General features: G+C 39.4%; 1 protein-coding gene across 3 annotated transcripts in view; it reads right to left on the reverse strand.

Annotated features, from left to right (window-relative positions):
• LOC124606438 (cyclin-G-associated kinase) overlaps nucleotides 1–16522 on the reverse strand; it is a 246517-nt gene that overhangs the window by 31368 nt on the left and 198627 nt on the right. For 2 of the 3 annotated variants that reach the window (XM_047138423.1, XM_047138431.1), the window contains exons 21-23: nucleotides 14902–15058; nucleotides 7518–7675; nucleotides 7021–7194 (exon numbers count right to left, since the gene is read on the reverse strand). In XM_047138423.1, the coding sequence (XP_046994379.1) occupies nucleotides 7021–7194; nucleotides 7518–7675; nucleotides 14902–15058 (489 nt within the window). Of the gene's footprint in view, nucleotides 1–7020; nucleotides 7195–7517; nucleotides 7676–14901; nucleotides 15059–16522 lie in introns of those variants that run through there. The other variant, XR_006978701.1, reaches the window with a different exon arrangement.

Genomic DNA, 16522 nt, shown 5'->3' on the forward strand with positions numbered 1-16522 from the left:
GCCAACCTATTCATGGGCCATCTAGAGGAATCCTTCCTAAACACACAGAATCCTAAACCCCTCACTTGTTTCAGATTAACTGATGACATCTTTCCTATCTGGATTGAGGGGGAGGACACCTATCCACATTCCTCCAGAACCTTTGCTACACCTGGTCCAACTCAACCCAGCAGGCCACCTTCCTAGATGTTGACTCCACCTCAAATATGGCTACATCAGTACCTCTGTCCATGTCAAACTACTAACCACCAGCAAAACCTACAGTTCGACAGCTACCATTCATTCTATACCAAGAAGTTCCTTCTGTACAGCCTAGCCACCACTGGTCGTCGCATCTGCAGTGACGAGAGTCCCTCTCAAAATACATCGAAGGTCTCACCGAAGCCTTCACAGACTGTAATTATCCTCCCAACTTTGTACAAAAACAAATCTCCCATGCCTTATCTTTCCAGTCTCCCACCATCTCCCAAAGACCCACCATCTGGTCACAGATGAGCATTCCCAGTAACATCCAGAACTGGAGCAACTGAATTACATTCTCTGCCAGGGTTTTGACTACCTTTCGTCATGCCCTGAAGTGAGAAATGCCCTGCTCACTATCCTTCCCACCCCTCCCACAGTGGTATTCCGCCCTCCACGGAACCTACACAAAATAATCATAAATCCTTACACAACCCCTGACCTCATGGCTCATATCCCTGTAATAGACCTAGATGCAAGACCTGCCCCATACATCCTCCCACAATCAACTACTACAGTCCCGTCACGAACATCACCTATCTCATCAAAGGCAGAGCTATCTGTGAAACCAGTCATGTGATCTACAAGTTAAGCTGCAACCACTGTGCTGCATTCTGTGTGGGCATGAGAACCAACAAGCTGTCTGTCCGCATGAGTGGCCACCAACAAACTGTCGCCAAGAAACAAGTGGACCACCCTGTTGCTGAACACGCTGCCAAACATGACATCCTTCATTTCAACGACTGCTTCGCAGCCTGTGCCTCATGGATCCTAACCACCAACACCGTCTTTTCTGTTTTGCACAGGTGGGAACTCTCCCTGCAATACATGCCACGTACACGTAACCCTCCTGGCCTCAACCTTCGTTAGTCACTGTCCTCACCTATTCAGCCCGTTCCCTGTCCCCATTCCAGCACTACACAGCCATCATTCCACAATCACACTCAGTCTTGTTACTTCTCTCCTTTTCCACTACTTCTGCCCCCTCCCCACTGCCCTCTGTCTAACCTGCAGCACTTCGCTGTGCGTCACCCACACCATACTATCCCTCCCCCTCCTCACCCCTACCCAATTGCCTCTCCCATCATGCACTGGTGCTGCTGCTCCTAGAGTGGTTTCAGCTGCCTGAGATTGCAGTTGTAAGTGACGGTTGCATTTTTGTGTGTGTGTGTGTGTGTGTGTGTGTGTATTGTTGACGAAGGCCTTAATGGCCAAAAGCTTTGTGAAAGTCTTTTTCTTGTGCCTATCTGCGACTCAACATCTTCGGTATATGGTGAATAGCAACATTCCTTTTCGTAATATTGTTACATTGGGCTAGTACATAATTTTAATGAAGTTTCTTTATTTATGGTTTGTGTTCAGGTTGATTTACTCATTTAGTATTTTTTGTGGCTATTTGTGTGTGTGTGTGTGTGTGTGTGTGTGTGTGTGTGTGTGTGTGTGTGTAGATTCCCATCTCTTCCAGAATGTTAGGTAGTGGTCCTGTTGGTGTAGTGTAAAATATGGATATTATCTACTGTGTGTTGTTTGGCCTGTAGTGGTGGCTAAAAATAGATGAATTTTGTCGCTGTCTTTAAAGAGTAGTGCATTACTTTTGTTAGGCATCTTTCCTAGATATATAGTTTGTATATATGTAAATTTTGGGTGCCTACATGTAGAATGCGTATTTCTCGACTGGTAGGCCATTCTTAAACACGTAGAACATGCTATGATTAATAGAATAATAAATGTAACACAAGATGCCATACAAACTGAGATTAAAATCCTACAAAAGTGGTACAACAAAATGATTGCAATCCACAAACAGTCACTCAACTATTCAGTAAACATGACAAGCCAGAACAACCAATGATATGAAAAGAAATAATGCTATGAATAACAGTAACAACACTCGATAACCATTCAAATTATCATAAAAAATTATAACAATTAAAAAGTGAAGTATGATGAGGTGTTTCTACAAGCTGCATGAAGGTGCTTTATCCACAACTACTAATTTCATGTCAGTATAGACGCATATTCAGGTTTATATTCGTTAAATTTCCATAATGTGATTGGACAATTACAAGAGTACAAGCTTTTTAGAAGTTATCAATGTTAAAAGCCAAACCACATGCGAGTTGTCATAATAAAATTGAGTGCACCCAAAATATGCTTGTAAAAATGTACCAAGCATGGTTGCTGAATGAGCCACGCCAGATAATACCACATAGTATATAAGATCCAGTAGACACCAACTGTATAAAACCAATGAAGTAAAACTTTAAATCTCATAAAATGTGAGCACTTTGCTGGAACTCTGTAGTTGCCCATCTACATTATGGAAATATTACCATTATAAACCTGAAGATGCAGGGATACTGATGTGAAACCACCATCTTTATACTGCTTTGTGGATTTCGGATACACCTCATCATTCTTCACTTTTTAATTGTTGTAATTATTATGATAATTTGAATGGTTATTGAGTGTTGTTATTGTTAATCATAATATATATGTGAACTGTGGTTCCCCGCCCCAGAAAGCTGTTTATAAAAATAACACTCATAAAAGAAACGGCAATAAAACCAAAATTTACACATATACCAACTATACATCTAGGAAAGATAACACAATACTAAAAATCACAAATGTAAGATTCACATTCCACACAAGACACAATCTTAGAGCACAAATTCAATCGGATAAAACAAAATCACAAATAATCTCAAACCCAGAATATATAAAATTCAACGCAAAGACTGTAACACATTTGGTAGTGGTCAGATTGGCAGAAACCTCACCACTAGTTATCAAGAACATGTTAGAGGCAGTGACAACAATCCATCTACTTTTTTCCTCCACCTAAATACTGAGCAGCGACACAGAAAATAATATAGAACAAGTTATCCAAATTTTACATGTAACACCAAAAGGACCAGATTAAATTATGGCTAAATTCACAAGACAGGTTCAAGCAAACAATACTGTAACCATACAACATTACTTGGTAACCTATCAACAAGCAAATAGAAAGACACACCTATGAAAGTTGAAAAGAATGCGTAGCACAAAAATAACAAGAAAGGAATTTTCAGTTCCTCCATCATCATCATCATCATCATCATCATCATTTAAGACTGATTATGCCTTTCAGCATTCAGTCTGGAGCATAGCCCCCTTATACAGTTCCTCCATGATCCCCTATTCAGTGCTAACATTGGTGCCTCTTCTGATGTTAAACCTATTACTTCAAAATCATTCTTAACCGAATCCAGGTACCTTCTCCTCGGTCTGCCCCGACTCCTCTTACCCTCTACTGCTGAATCCATGAGTCTCTTGGGTAACCTTGCTTCTCCCATGCGTGTAACATGACCCCACCATCTAAGCCCGTTCACCCTGACTGCTACATCTATAGAGTTCATTCCCAATTTTTCTTTGATTTCCTTATTGTGGACACCCTCCTGCCATTGTTCCCATCTACTAGTACCTGCAATCATCCTAGCTACTTCCATATCCGTAACCTCAACCTTGTTGATAAGGTAACCTGAATCCACCCAGCTTTCGCTCCCATACAACAAAGTTGGTCGAAAGATTGAACGGTGCACAGATAACTTAGTCTTGGTACTGACTTCCTTCTTGCAGAAGAGAGTAGATCGTAGCTGAGCGCTCACTGCATTAGCTTTGCTACACCTCGCTTCCACTTCCTTCACTATGTTGCCATCCTGTGAGAATATGCATCCTAAGTACTTGAAACCGTCCACCTGTTCTAACTTTGTTCCTCCTATTTGGCACTCAATCCGTTTATATTTCTTTCCCACTGACATTACTTTCGTTTTGAAGATGCTAATCTTCATACCATAGTCCTTACATATCTGATCTAGCTCTGAAATATTACTTTGCAAACTTTCAATCGAATCTGCCATCACAACTAAGTCATCTGCATATGCAAGACTGCTTATTTTGTGTTCACATATCTTAATCTCACCCAGCCAGTCTATTGTTTTCAACATATGATCCATAAATAATATGAACAACAGTGGAGACAGGTTGCAGCCTTGTCTTACCCCTGAAACTACTCTGAACCATGAACTCAATTTACCGTCAACTCTAACTGCTGCCTGACTATCCATGTAAAGACCTTTAATTGCTTGCAAAAGTTTGCCTCCTATTCCATAATCTTGTAGAACAGACAATAACTTCCTCCTAGGAACCCAGTCATATGCCTTTTCTAGATCTATAAAGCATAGATACAATTCCCTGTTCCACTCATAACACTTCTCCATTATTTGCCGTAAGCTAAAGATCTGGTCCTGACAGCCTCTAAGAGGCCTAAACCCACACTGATTTTCATCCAATTGGTCCTCAACTAATACTCGCACTTTCCTTTCAACAATACCTGAGAAGATTTTACCCACGACGCTGATTAAAGAGATACCTCTGTAGTTGTTACAATCTTTTCTGTTTCCATGTTTAAAGATTGGTGTGATTACTGCTTTTGTCCAGTCTGATGGAATCTGTCCCGACTCCCAGGCCATTTCAATTATCCTGTGTAGCCATTTAAGACCTGACATTCCACTGTATTTGATGAGTTCCGACTTAATTTCATCCACCCCAGCCGCTTTATTGCACTGCAATCTATTGACCATTTTTTCCACTTCCTCAAATGTGATCCTATTTCCATCATCATTCCTATCCCACTCTACCTCGAAATCTGAATCATTACTGATCGCATTTTCACCTACATTGAGCAACTCTTCAAAATATTCCCTCCATCTGCCCAAGGCATCCACAGGATTCACCAGCAGTTTTCCTGACCTGTCCAAAATACTTGTCATTTCCTTCTTACCTCCCTTTCGAAGACTGCTAATTACACTCCAGAATGGTTTTCCAGCAGCTTGACCCATAGTCTCCAACCTGTTTCCAAAGTCTTCCCATGATTTCTTCTTGGATGCTGCAATTATCTGTTTGGCTTTGTTTCTTTCTTCAACATAACTTTCTCTGTCTACCTGGGTTCTGGTATGTAGCCATTTTTGATACGCCTTCTTTTTCCTTTTACAGGCTGCCTTTACTGTATCATTCCACCAAGCTGTTTGCTTCATCCTACTTTTACACACTACTGTTCCAAGACATTCTTTAGCCACTTCTAGTACTGTGTCCCTGTACCTTGTCCATTCCTTTTCCAATGACTGTAATTGACTACACTCAACTAACTGGTACCTTTCTGAGATCGCTGTTATGTACTTGTGCCTGATTTCCTTATCCTGAAGTTTCTCCACTCTTATCCTCCTACATATGGACCTGACTTCCTGCACTTTCATGGTTCATGGTGTGGGTTCCTGTAGTCATGTCCTAGTTCATGAACCACGGGCAACGTATGAGTGGCCAAGTAAGTGGTCCCGACAGTCGGGATACCAGTTACTTTGGAATAAGGCTGGTCATCTCGGACATATTCTGAGTCGTGGTCACCTTTGTGCTCATACGGCAAAGACTACCAAATCCACCGGTTAGTCCCTCAGCCGTTAGGGGTAAAACCCAATGGGACTCGGGGCAAGTAAGGCTAGCAACCTGCTTCCCTGGTTCTTTAAATATGATGCTGGCAACAATCAGAGCAAAATGCCTCGGACCTTTGGAGGTGACGGAGTCCCACCTCTAACTGACAAACCAGGGACTCCTAAGATACGACTTTCAGTTCCATTTATAATTGAAAACAAAGGACTACACAGAGTCTATACCAAAATTCATCTACAAAAACACATTATAACAGTATCCAGCGATGTCATGTAGACAAGCAAATAATAATTAAAACAAGTTATAACAAAGAAAATAGGTTTGCCATAATTTGTACATAATACCAAGAGTTAAAAAAAAAAAAACAATTATAAAAAAAAATTATACAGATATAACACAAACAAAAAGAAATATTTTAACAGTAGTGAAGAGCAATACCTATGTAATAGCAATGATAAACATAATTGCCTGTAACCATACAACATCGCTGGATTAGCTGTCAAATAAGCTGGCATAAAGCTACAGATAATAAAGTAGTAAGTCAGATAAGGTGATAACCAATCATTTTTACTCTGATAACACCAAATGAATGTAATTAACAAAAAAATAAGACAGTTGTAGAACCACCGATGTCTCATGGATGTCAAAACCGTCAGACGTACGTAAAAATGTGTAACAACAAAATCTGTTTAATAATTACCTATAAAATTAGAATTAATGTACCAAAATTATGTACCATTACTTATAGATAACCTAACGATGGCAATTAATCCAAAATAGGCCTATTCTAAAAATAAAGGCAATCAAACTTGGCAGCATACTTGGAATTATACAATGTTATTAGAAGACACATACTACTCAGTGGTCCCAGAACAATATAAAAAGTTGTCCCGTAAAAAACTCTCCAAAAAAATACTTAATTTGTTGGCTTCATTTAATTTACACTACACAGAAAGCTCAGACATCTTAAAATGCCACAACCTGAAGCCAAGGAAACCTGAGGACAAAGGCAAACAAAAGATATAAAAATACAAAGACAGAAAGATAACATGACCCCCAAACATTCAGTAAATTCTGTTTGTTTTTACTTTTTCATGGATCTTAAAAAAAAAAAAAAAAGAGGAAACACTGCTTGCAAGTTCAGAACACTCCTTGACTTTCTCTGAATACAACTTTAACATTTTTTGATCCAACCTTACAACATGGCAAATTATTTTACAATGAACACTTTTATGCATCTTTCATATGCTATGAACCTGTCTCTATCACTTATTTTGGTGAGGAGCTTACCTTGTCAGGATGAACTGCCAGACACGCTCGACGGTAAGCTTTTTTCACATCAGCTGCTGTGACTAACTGATGCATTTCAACTTTATTCCACTTTGTGTCTTCCCATAAGACAGTGTGCATAGAACACAGCAAGGCCCGGATATTGTGTGTTTTACCTTCTGTCCATTCTAAGATCTGGGAAACAATTGTTATTTGTGTTTAAATACAGCCTACCAGTTGAGGAATATGTACCACACAAATTTATTTTGTAATTTATCAAAAAATAATTGTTTACATTAAAAATACATTTCCACGCATAAAATGTATGATTTCTTCAGCCTTCACAAGCTAATTATTTGGGTACCAGCACTAACAGGATCTTCAACACACAATGTGACAAATGAAATTAAAATGGCAGATTTGAAATGCACAAAAAAGTTAAATTTGATATTGTACTTATAACTTTGTATAAAATATGTAACTAATATGTAAAAGAAAAGGAATCACTTCTAAATCACCTTCAATTTATCTGGATCCATGTCTTTAGCAAGCTCTTCCTTCCTCATTTCATTAATTGTCCTTGGTCCAGACTCTTTCTTGGATGCAAACTCATAACCCTGACTACCTAAAAGGTCTCCAAATACATCACCAGGCTGCTTTGGTTTCCCTGCTTTCCCTGTAAATAAATGGCGTTTATGTTACCAATCACTACATACAGGATACTATAACATTATTTGTTATGGGAAAGGAGAATTTATCTACCATCCACCAAAACTCGAAGTAACTTTAGTTTTTTTTTTAATATGTTCTGAAAACTAAAAATTAAAAAAAAAAAAAAAAAATGTTAATCAGTTCTCTCCAGTTTTCTGTTGCAAATATTGTTTACACTTCCTTTTTGTAACAAAAGGCAAATTTAAAGACTATGTACAACATCACAAAGTTTTAAAGCCTGTTGTGACCTTATGAACTTGTTAAACAAGTTATTTGTAACTGATCAATACACTACATGTAAGGTAATATAATTTTGTCATTAATTACAAAAAACGCGTAATGTAATAACTCCAAACATATTTATGCTTAAGTGACCAGCTGGTAATTTCTCCATAACTAATTAATACCTAATCTACACTATATTACTAAAACACTTTGGAACACTAATCTTTTTATTGCACCTCTATGGAATAAACTGTAAAGAGAACAGGGAGGTAAAAGTATTCACATGGGTAATCAATCAGAATATGAAAGAATATTAACATTTCACAGTACACCATGAGCTGCATGTAAAAATATTAGACTATTATCAGAATGGTATTCAGGTATAGAACCCAGTTGGGGACAAGCTACCAAGCTGTGCACTGCCATGTAAATGTTGCATATTGTGCTGTTTCCGAGAGAGGCTTTTTCTGCTACTTTCCAATGCCTCGGATGGATGGATGGATAAATAGCTGGAACGATTCTGGAATTGGTATTCATCATCGCCACCAAGAAGGGCCAGAGTCCAGCGATTGTGTCTGAAAATCCGCCTACCAACTTGCAGTTGCCACCACATTGCGCAATCACTGTAAATGAGTACTATAATGGTGTACAGTGAAGGATCAGCTTATTGGATGTGTTAGTGTGTTCAAATATAAGGTAACTTGTGATTGAATTCATGTACCTATCTTGATTTTTCCCTATCATAACACCTCTCAGGTTCCTTTCTATTTGAATTATGATTACCGAGTGTCCTATTTTGTGGAAAAAAATGAAAGCCTCGAAGTTAGACAGTTAATTACATAATGTTATTTGATCTTTGATGAGAAGGGCATATTCAGATTTACTGTGGGTTTAGTGAAATTGTGGGAGGTAGTAATGTAGTTTTGTGAAAGCCTCCCAGTGATGGAAATAGTCTAATTTATAGTTTTGTGGAGTTTCAAAGTCACCTATTTTCTCATTTACTTGAAAGTAGAAGACTCTGGTAATAAAGTAAAATTTGCTGTTCCTTTTATAAATTAAAGTTCTTAAAATTGAGGCTTATAAAGTTTTGGTTAGTTAATGATCATAGTGCTACCTGTAGTAAATTTTAAAAGGTGAGTCAGTTTCTTGTAATTTTGTCAACATGGTGTTTCACTGTAGTAAAAGTGGAAAACTGCAATAGTAGAAAATTATATTTTCATGATTGCTAAGTGTTTGTCTCTCTTGGGTATCGGAAGTGCATATTAATGGTATAACAGGCTCCACAGTTTGTCTATTATGCTAATGCTAGGTAACAAGTAATGGGAAGACCACTACTTATGAAAACCATAATTTCTTTATTCAAAAGATAGTGAGAAGCAACCTGTTAGTGGATTCCAATTAACTTCCATTTCAAACAGTAAAGTATTTAACTGAGAGAGACTTGACCTATGTCCAATTTATGATCCTGCAGTGAAGGTTAAAAATAATGTTATAAAGACCATTCAGTTTGAACAAGTCCTGAAAGTAATAGAGTGTTTCGGTATCTGTTATATTTTTGCAAATAGTTTGTGCTGCTCTAGCTACTAGCTTCAATCTTACCGTAAACATATGTATGTGTCAGAGTTCATTGCACTCACGTGTGGTAAATTAAGGTTGTGTTATCCGTTAAAGTTACTCATACCTAATTTCTTAAACAAGAATGTTAATCATTCTCTTGCCTAATTAGGCTGGCGACCGTTTTCTTTACTCTCTAAACAGTATAGCTAAGTAAAATATTATTTGTTACTGTTTAAATGTTTATGTAATTCTGACTTTCACTTCCGATAAGCCACTTCCATTAGGTACAATATGGTCAACATAACAAAATTCCTCTCAGAGGGTAACACTGCTCTATTGCGTTGTACCATAGTTGCTTAAATAAAATAGTTTTATTTCACAACCTGTTTCCAGCTTCAAGGTTATGGTACAGCAGTAGCAGACAGGAGTGTTATACATTCTGTTGGCAAATCCGACTCTAGATGAAGTCCAATCCATCGCTCAGCCTTTTGAAATTTCTCGCGCCACTGGAACGCAAATAGAGGCCTGGGGCGACGTCAGGGAAATATAACCTCTGTGCGATGTTGACGAAGTATGTGGCGGGTCCCCATCGGCCGACTTGGCCGCAGTACGCTCCCAAGCGCAGCCTCGGCCTAACCGTAAACAAACCTCTAAGAAACTGCAGCAAAACCCATGGCAACTTCCTTCATGTCTGTGGTATTTTACGAAACATTCACAAGAAGATTGTCCACAACGTTGGGCTGTGTGTCACAAATGCAAAAAAAAGGGTCATGTGTCATCCGTTTGCAAATCCGACCGCATACATGATGTTCATGAACATGACACTGATTCTGTGTTGTCTGTAGTTCTTCCCTTTCAGGGAAGTTACTCCACACTGTCCGAATACTTGATCGAGATGTTCGCATGCAGGTGGATACTGGTTCTGCTGCCACTATCATCAATTCTCAGATGTATCTTCAGTTGGGTTCTCCAATCCTGTCACCTGTCACTAGGCAATTACAGACTTACTATAAACAGAAGATTTCTCTCTTGGGACAATTTGATGCTGAGGTATCTTACAAATCTGTCGTTCGCACTGTTCCCACTGTTCCGCACTGTCGACCATAGTAACGTGGAGAACTTTTTGGTTTTGATGCCTTCCGCGTTTTTGGGTTCTCCATAGATGAATCTGTCAATATCGTCTCTGATGCTATTCCTTATGCTCAATTGGATTCCTTGTCGATGACATTTTCGTCCCTTTTTCTCCTGGGTTAGGCCGTACAAACGACTTTGAAGCTCATATCACGCTCAAACCCACTGCTCGGCCTAAGTTTTTTTGGGCTCGGCCCATTCCTATGGCCCTTTGTGATCAGGTCAGAGCTCGATTGTCTCACTGCTTCAGGGGTCTTGCTTCCTGTCACTTCCAGTGAGTGGTCCTCTCCTGTCGTCATCGTTGCTAAGTCAAATGGTGATATTCGTCTCTGTGGCAATTTCAAAGCCACTGTAAATGCTCTATGCCTTATCGACACTTACCCTATGCCTCGACCTGAAGAATTGTTCACTAAACTTGCTGGAGGCCAGTATTTTTCTAAACTTGACCTGTCAGAAGATTATCATCAACTTCCTCTTGACGCTGCTTCCCGGCAGTTTCTGGTCCTCAACACGCCTTTCGGCCTCTATCAATACCAACGATTGCCATTTGGGGTTGACAGCACACCTGCTCTCTTTCAGCGATTCTTGGAACAATTATTTCTCACTGTCCCTGGGTGTATAAATTACCAGGACGACATTGTTGTCACTGGCTCCACTACTGACGAACATCTTCAAAATCTCCGCACATTTTTTCATGTCTTACAGACTGCCGATCTTAAGTGTAATCTTCAGAAATCAAAATTTTTTCAGGCATCTATCACGTACTTGGGGTTTCAACTCTCTCAGGATGGTATTTGTCTGCTTCAGCAAACTGTCACTGCGATCGATGCCCTTCCTCGCCGAACATCTGTTAAGGAACTGCAGGCATTCTTGGGGGAAATAGCATACTGTCACAAGTTTTTACCGTCTACTGCTTCAGTGGCTCAGCTGTTGCATCGCCTGTTACATAAAAACGTGCCTTTTAACTGGTCCGCGTCATGCGATGCGGCTTTCCAGATATTGAAGACTATGCTGAAACAGGCCCCGTGCCTGGCTACTTATCGACCTGGCCAACATCTTGTTCTTGCCACGGATGCCTCTCAATAGGGGGTCGGTGCAGTCCTTGTGCACCGTTTTTTTGACGGTTCTGAACAACCCCTTGCTTATGCCTCCAAAACGCTCACGGATGCCCAATAAAAGTATTCTCAAATTGAAAAAGAAGCATTGGCCATTATTTATGCTCTTCATAATTTTGGTGTTTTTCTCTATGGATCCACATTTCATCTTGTTACGGATCACAAACCTCTTGTTTCGTTGTTTCATCCATCAATGTCACTTCCTGACAAGGCTGCACACCGCCTCCAGCATTGGGCTCTTTACTTGTCTCGTTTCAATTATGAGATTCATTTCTGGCCAACGGCTCAACATGCGAATGCTGATGCACTGTCTCGCGTTCCCATGGGTTCTGATCTGGCATTCGATAGGGACAAACTTTTGTGTTTCCACCAGGATGTTGCCGAGCAGCGGGTTGTGGACAGGTTCCCCATCACCGGGGACCAGCTGGCGGCTGCTACGGGTTCTGACCCTACCCTCTCCCGGGTTTTACGCTGTATTCAGAAGGGTTGGCCAGATCGTCCATCAGCTAAGACTTCTGATCCATTGTGGAATTACTATGCTTTGCGTTACTGCCTCACGGCTATGGATGGTGTTATCCTCCTCTCCACCGGAAGTGCTTCGCTGCGTTTTGTGGTACCTGTGTCTTTGCGTGCTTCGGTCTTGCGCCTCCTTCACCAAGGGCACTGGGGTGCCTCTCGCACAAAATCTCTGGCACGCCGTCATCTGTACTGGCCCGGCATCGACTCTGAAATCGCACACATGGTCATCGGGGACACTTTCGTCCATACAGGAAGCCGCCTCCTCAAGACTTTACGGCCAGTCAAACAACACCTATGGACGTTAGCAATCTACAGGCCACCTGTGCAAAAACTTCAAAGGGGGGAAAAGTGTTGTGACTCGCCGATCTTTCAAAATGCCACCGTGCAGTTACGTGTGTCCTCTACATGTGGCGCTGTCTGCCAGCCATGCAGCAGCAGCGCCACCTAAGCGGCCAGAAAGCCAGCGGCCGCTAGACTTGGACTCAGTTATGATTTGACTGTTAAAGTGTACACACGTCTTACTCTGTTTACTTGATCTGTGACTTTCATGTATTGCGTCTTCCTTGAAATATATTTGTTCAACTTGAAGTTATAACAATATTAGAAAATGCTGAGCTATAAATACTGGCATGTGTCTCATCCTCTGGAATCTACCTTCCACACCGTAAGCTATTTTTATCTTTTATATTTCACCTATAAACATTGTGATCTATGCAGATACCAGAAAACCCAGAACATACTCTTCAGATATACTCTTAAATGGAAGTACACCATGAAGATATTTTTTAACAATTCTATTGGTATCGTGTGATCTAAAACACTGAAAATCTGTCTTAAATTATGAGTTTTAGGTACTCCAAGGAGAATGCAATATACCTGCAAGCCACCTTTTTGGAGCAGCTGGGACTGATGTGTCAACCCAGACAGCACACAGCTGTCTTGACATGATCAATTTGGTGGCCTCATAAACAACAGTAAAACCCCTATAGCACTACGGCTCATGAAGAGGGTGGACAAGGGAATGCCTGGAATGGAACCTGCATCAATGCTACCAGGTTCTATTCATGAGTAAATACAACATTTGTCTGAAGTCTGATGACAGTCAGAAGAATGTGGAGGTACCAATGCACATCTTGGGTATGCAGTTCCACGCATGGAAGTCTGATGTCTCTCATCATTATTGAGAATAATTTTTGAGGCCTTTGCAGTATCCGAACAAGGTCCTCCAACCTACTGTCCTGGCTTACAATCAACATCTTTTGTTTGCCATTGAAGACAACTATGCATGAGCACATTACAACTACCTCAAGAACACCTCCTCCAAGAGACAGGTATCTGCTACTATTAAACTGATAGATTATGCTTGGAATCAACTGGAAGTTGCGGTGTGTCTTCACAGGAACTCTCCTCACACAACGGACAGCTTCAGAATGTAACTGACTTTTATAGTAATGCCTCGACTACCTTCTGGATAGCTTGCAAGAAGTGTGCAATGAGGGCAGAGCAACACATTACTCAAAAGTTACCCAGCAGCAGATTTTGATTTCACAGATGTGTACTTCTGAACAGACTGCTTTCTTTTGGGTCTCACAGTAGAGTCATTTTTACTTTAATAAGACTTATTCCATTATCTGCTCCCCTTGAAACTCAACTCCTACATAAGTGATGCACTACTGAACAGCGTACGTTAATAAAGACTGAGGTCCTAGTCACATCACGGTGGGTTAATATGCATATCCCAATGCAACAATTTCAACCGTTTTCACTAATTTCTTTTACTACTCTTTTCTCAAGCCACCGGTAGTATCTTCACCTACAGCTTTTCTTCATCTTTCACTGTTATTTTATGAATGTACCAGTTACTTTTGAGCTTATGTTGTTACATTTTCTGCTGATCTTGACTTTAATGAGCTTTTTCTCTCCGTAAAACACTGTCTCTGTCACCATTTATCTCTGAGCCCTTTTGCTATTTTGATGACTGTTTTGTACCATTATTGAAGTTTTGGTAATTTCTGTTCCCCAACAACACATTCAGCTTTCTTGTCTCATACATCACATTTAACTTGTCATTATTTCTTGCCCTACTATTTTTACCTAGCTAAAAACAGTCTTTAAATATTGCATTACTGTCCTGCCACTTCTTCAGACATTCCTTTCTTGCTACACTACACTCTTTATGTTTTATTTAACATTTATTTCACAGTAACAATATATCCCATACACCAATCAATAACTTTCTCTTTGTAAGTTCCTCTAAAATACTTAACAGCCTCAATTTACAATATCTGTAAGGCACCGTTAATTGTGAACTATTTCTTGTAGCTTCTGTCTCTTTAATCATGATTTGAATAACTTTTCCTTACAGCATATTCCTTTCACCCCCCCCCCCCCCCCAACACCCTCCCACCCCTGTCTCTCTCTTGACAAAATGGCTGCTTTCACAATCTAGAAATAAATAAATACAGAATTGTGCTAACTGCAACCTGAGTTTCCACTTCTGAACACTATAGTATTGTCTTCTGTAACTAACAAACTTTCTTCTAGCTTTCAGCACCTACTACAGTGATAGATATGGTTAATGAAACTACTCTATAAAAGTCTTTAATGAAATTAAATGAGGTGAAAAAAGTTTTTGTGGACTTACCGGCATCTGCTGATTTTGCATTGACAGTGTCAAAGTGTGAACGGCTATAGTCTGCTTTCATTGCCTCGCTTGGTGACTTTGGCTGGTGATGAGGAGTACCGACAGGTGTGTGACCTGGCATGGGTGATGTGCTTCCTGGGGGCATACCCTGTGTCCCCTAAAGAGACAGAACATGAAATCCTTTACTCCACTTCTTTCTAACACCAATATTTTAAATGACTGTAACACACAAAATATGCCATGAAGATTCGAAACAAGCCACAGACAATTTTTTACACTGTACAGCCCTTTTTATACAAATACAGCAACTACATGTTTCTTTTAATTATCATGTAATATTTGTATCACTAAAAAACTAAAACTCAAATAGTTTATTTTCTGGTAACACTTGGTTACTTCAGTCCTACAGTAAACACACAATAATCAGGAATACTCACTGAGAAGCAAATAAGTAATGTAGTGAATGTAAGGACAAGCTGAGAAAGTTTGCAGAATGAACACATGCCACAATAAAATAAAATATGGAAACAATATGATCTGATAATGGGAATACAAATTATAAGCAAATACAATAATTCTAAGAGTTCTGAAAAAACACTTTTCAATGAACTACAAGAAGTTGCTAAACTAAGTCCTTTAATTCATTTTTAGATAATTTTTTATTTTATAATGATAGTATTTTCATTGTACCTGTCTGTAACTCAACATGATATCTTTATGGTGATTAGCATAACATTGTTGTTTTTATAATAATAATAATAATAATAATAATAATAATAATAACAATGGAAATTTCTGGATGGAGAAACATGTAAAATAAGAGAAAGGCAACCACTCACTTATAGCAGATCAATGCACGGAGAACAGTAACACTTAACAGAAAACAGCTGTTATGTGTTACTGCGTTCAAAGCATTGATCTGTTACAGGTCAGTGACTGGCTTTCTCTTAAACCATTAAAGGTTTTGTACAGATTTTTCTTTAGCTGTTACACAATGAGCTCATATGCACCAGATCACGAGCAACAAAAGGAGGCATGGATAAGTGCGGGTTGCTTTGAGGTAGGAAACAAGTTAGAGTGAGCCAGGCAGCACTTTCAGTGAGGCGGAAAAAGTTACACTGTAGTGCTGGTTTTCTCCTAAGGGGTGTAACCAGTTCTTGACCACACAACATTTCAGCTGACAGTTTGGACAAAGCAAAGTACTGCATTAAATGAAAACTCTTTAACTTATGTTCTGTAATAGCTACAGAAAAATCTACACACACCAAACTAAGTGCGTTATCTAGTCAAATCTCACGAACCTTTCATACAGTCTGTACAACAAAAACTTTGTAAGTCACAACTGTTTTAGTAATGAACAGTTGAGGAAAAACATGTTACTTCATTAAATGCACTATGCTAAGAGGTCATGCAATGTGCCAAATGGAAAGTACCCTTACACATCATCTCATGCACAATATAAAAGATTAAGGCAAGCATGAGAACAGAGATAAGCCTGTCACAGTTATCACAAATGCTATCAAATACATCACCTCCTTTATTTGGCAACTATCTATGTTCACTACAACAGTCTTACATCTGTTTTTTTTTTTTTTTTTTTTTTTTTTTTTGATGTAGTAAT

The sequence above is a fragment of the Schistocerca americana genome, chromosome 1 (genome assembly GCF_021461395.2).
Source record: "Schistocerca americana isolate TAMUIC-IGC-003095 chromosome 1, iqSchAmer2.1, whole genome shotgun sequence".
NCBI lineage: Eukaryota > Metazoa > Arthropoda > Insecta > Orthoptera > Acrididae > Schistocerca > Schistocerca americana.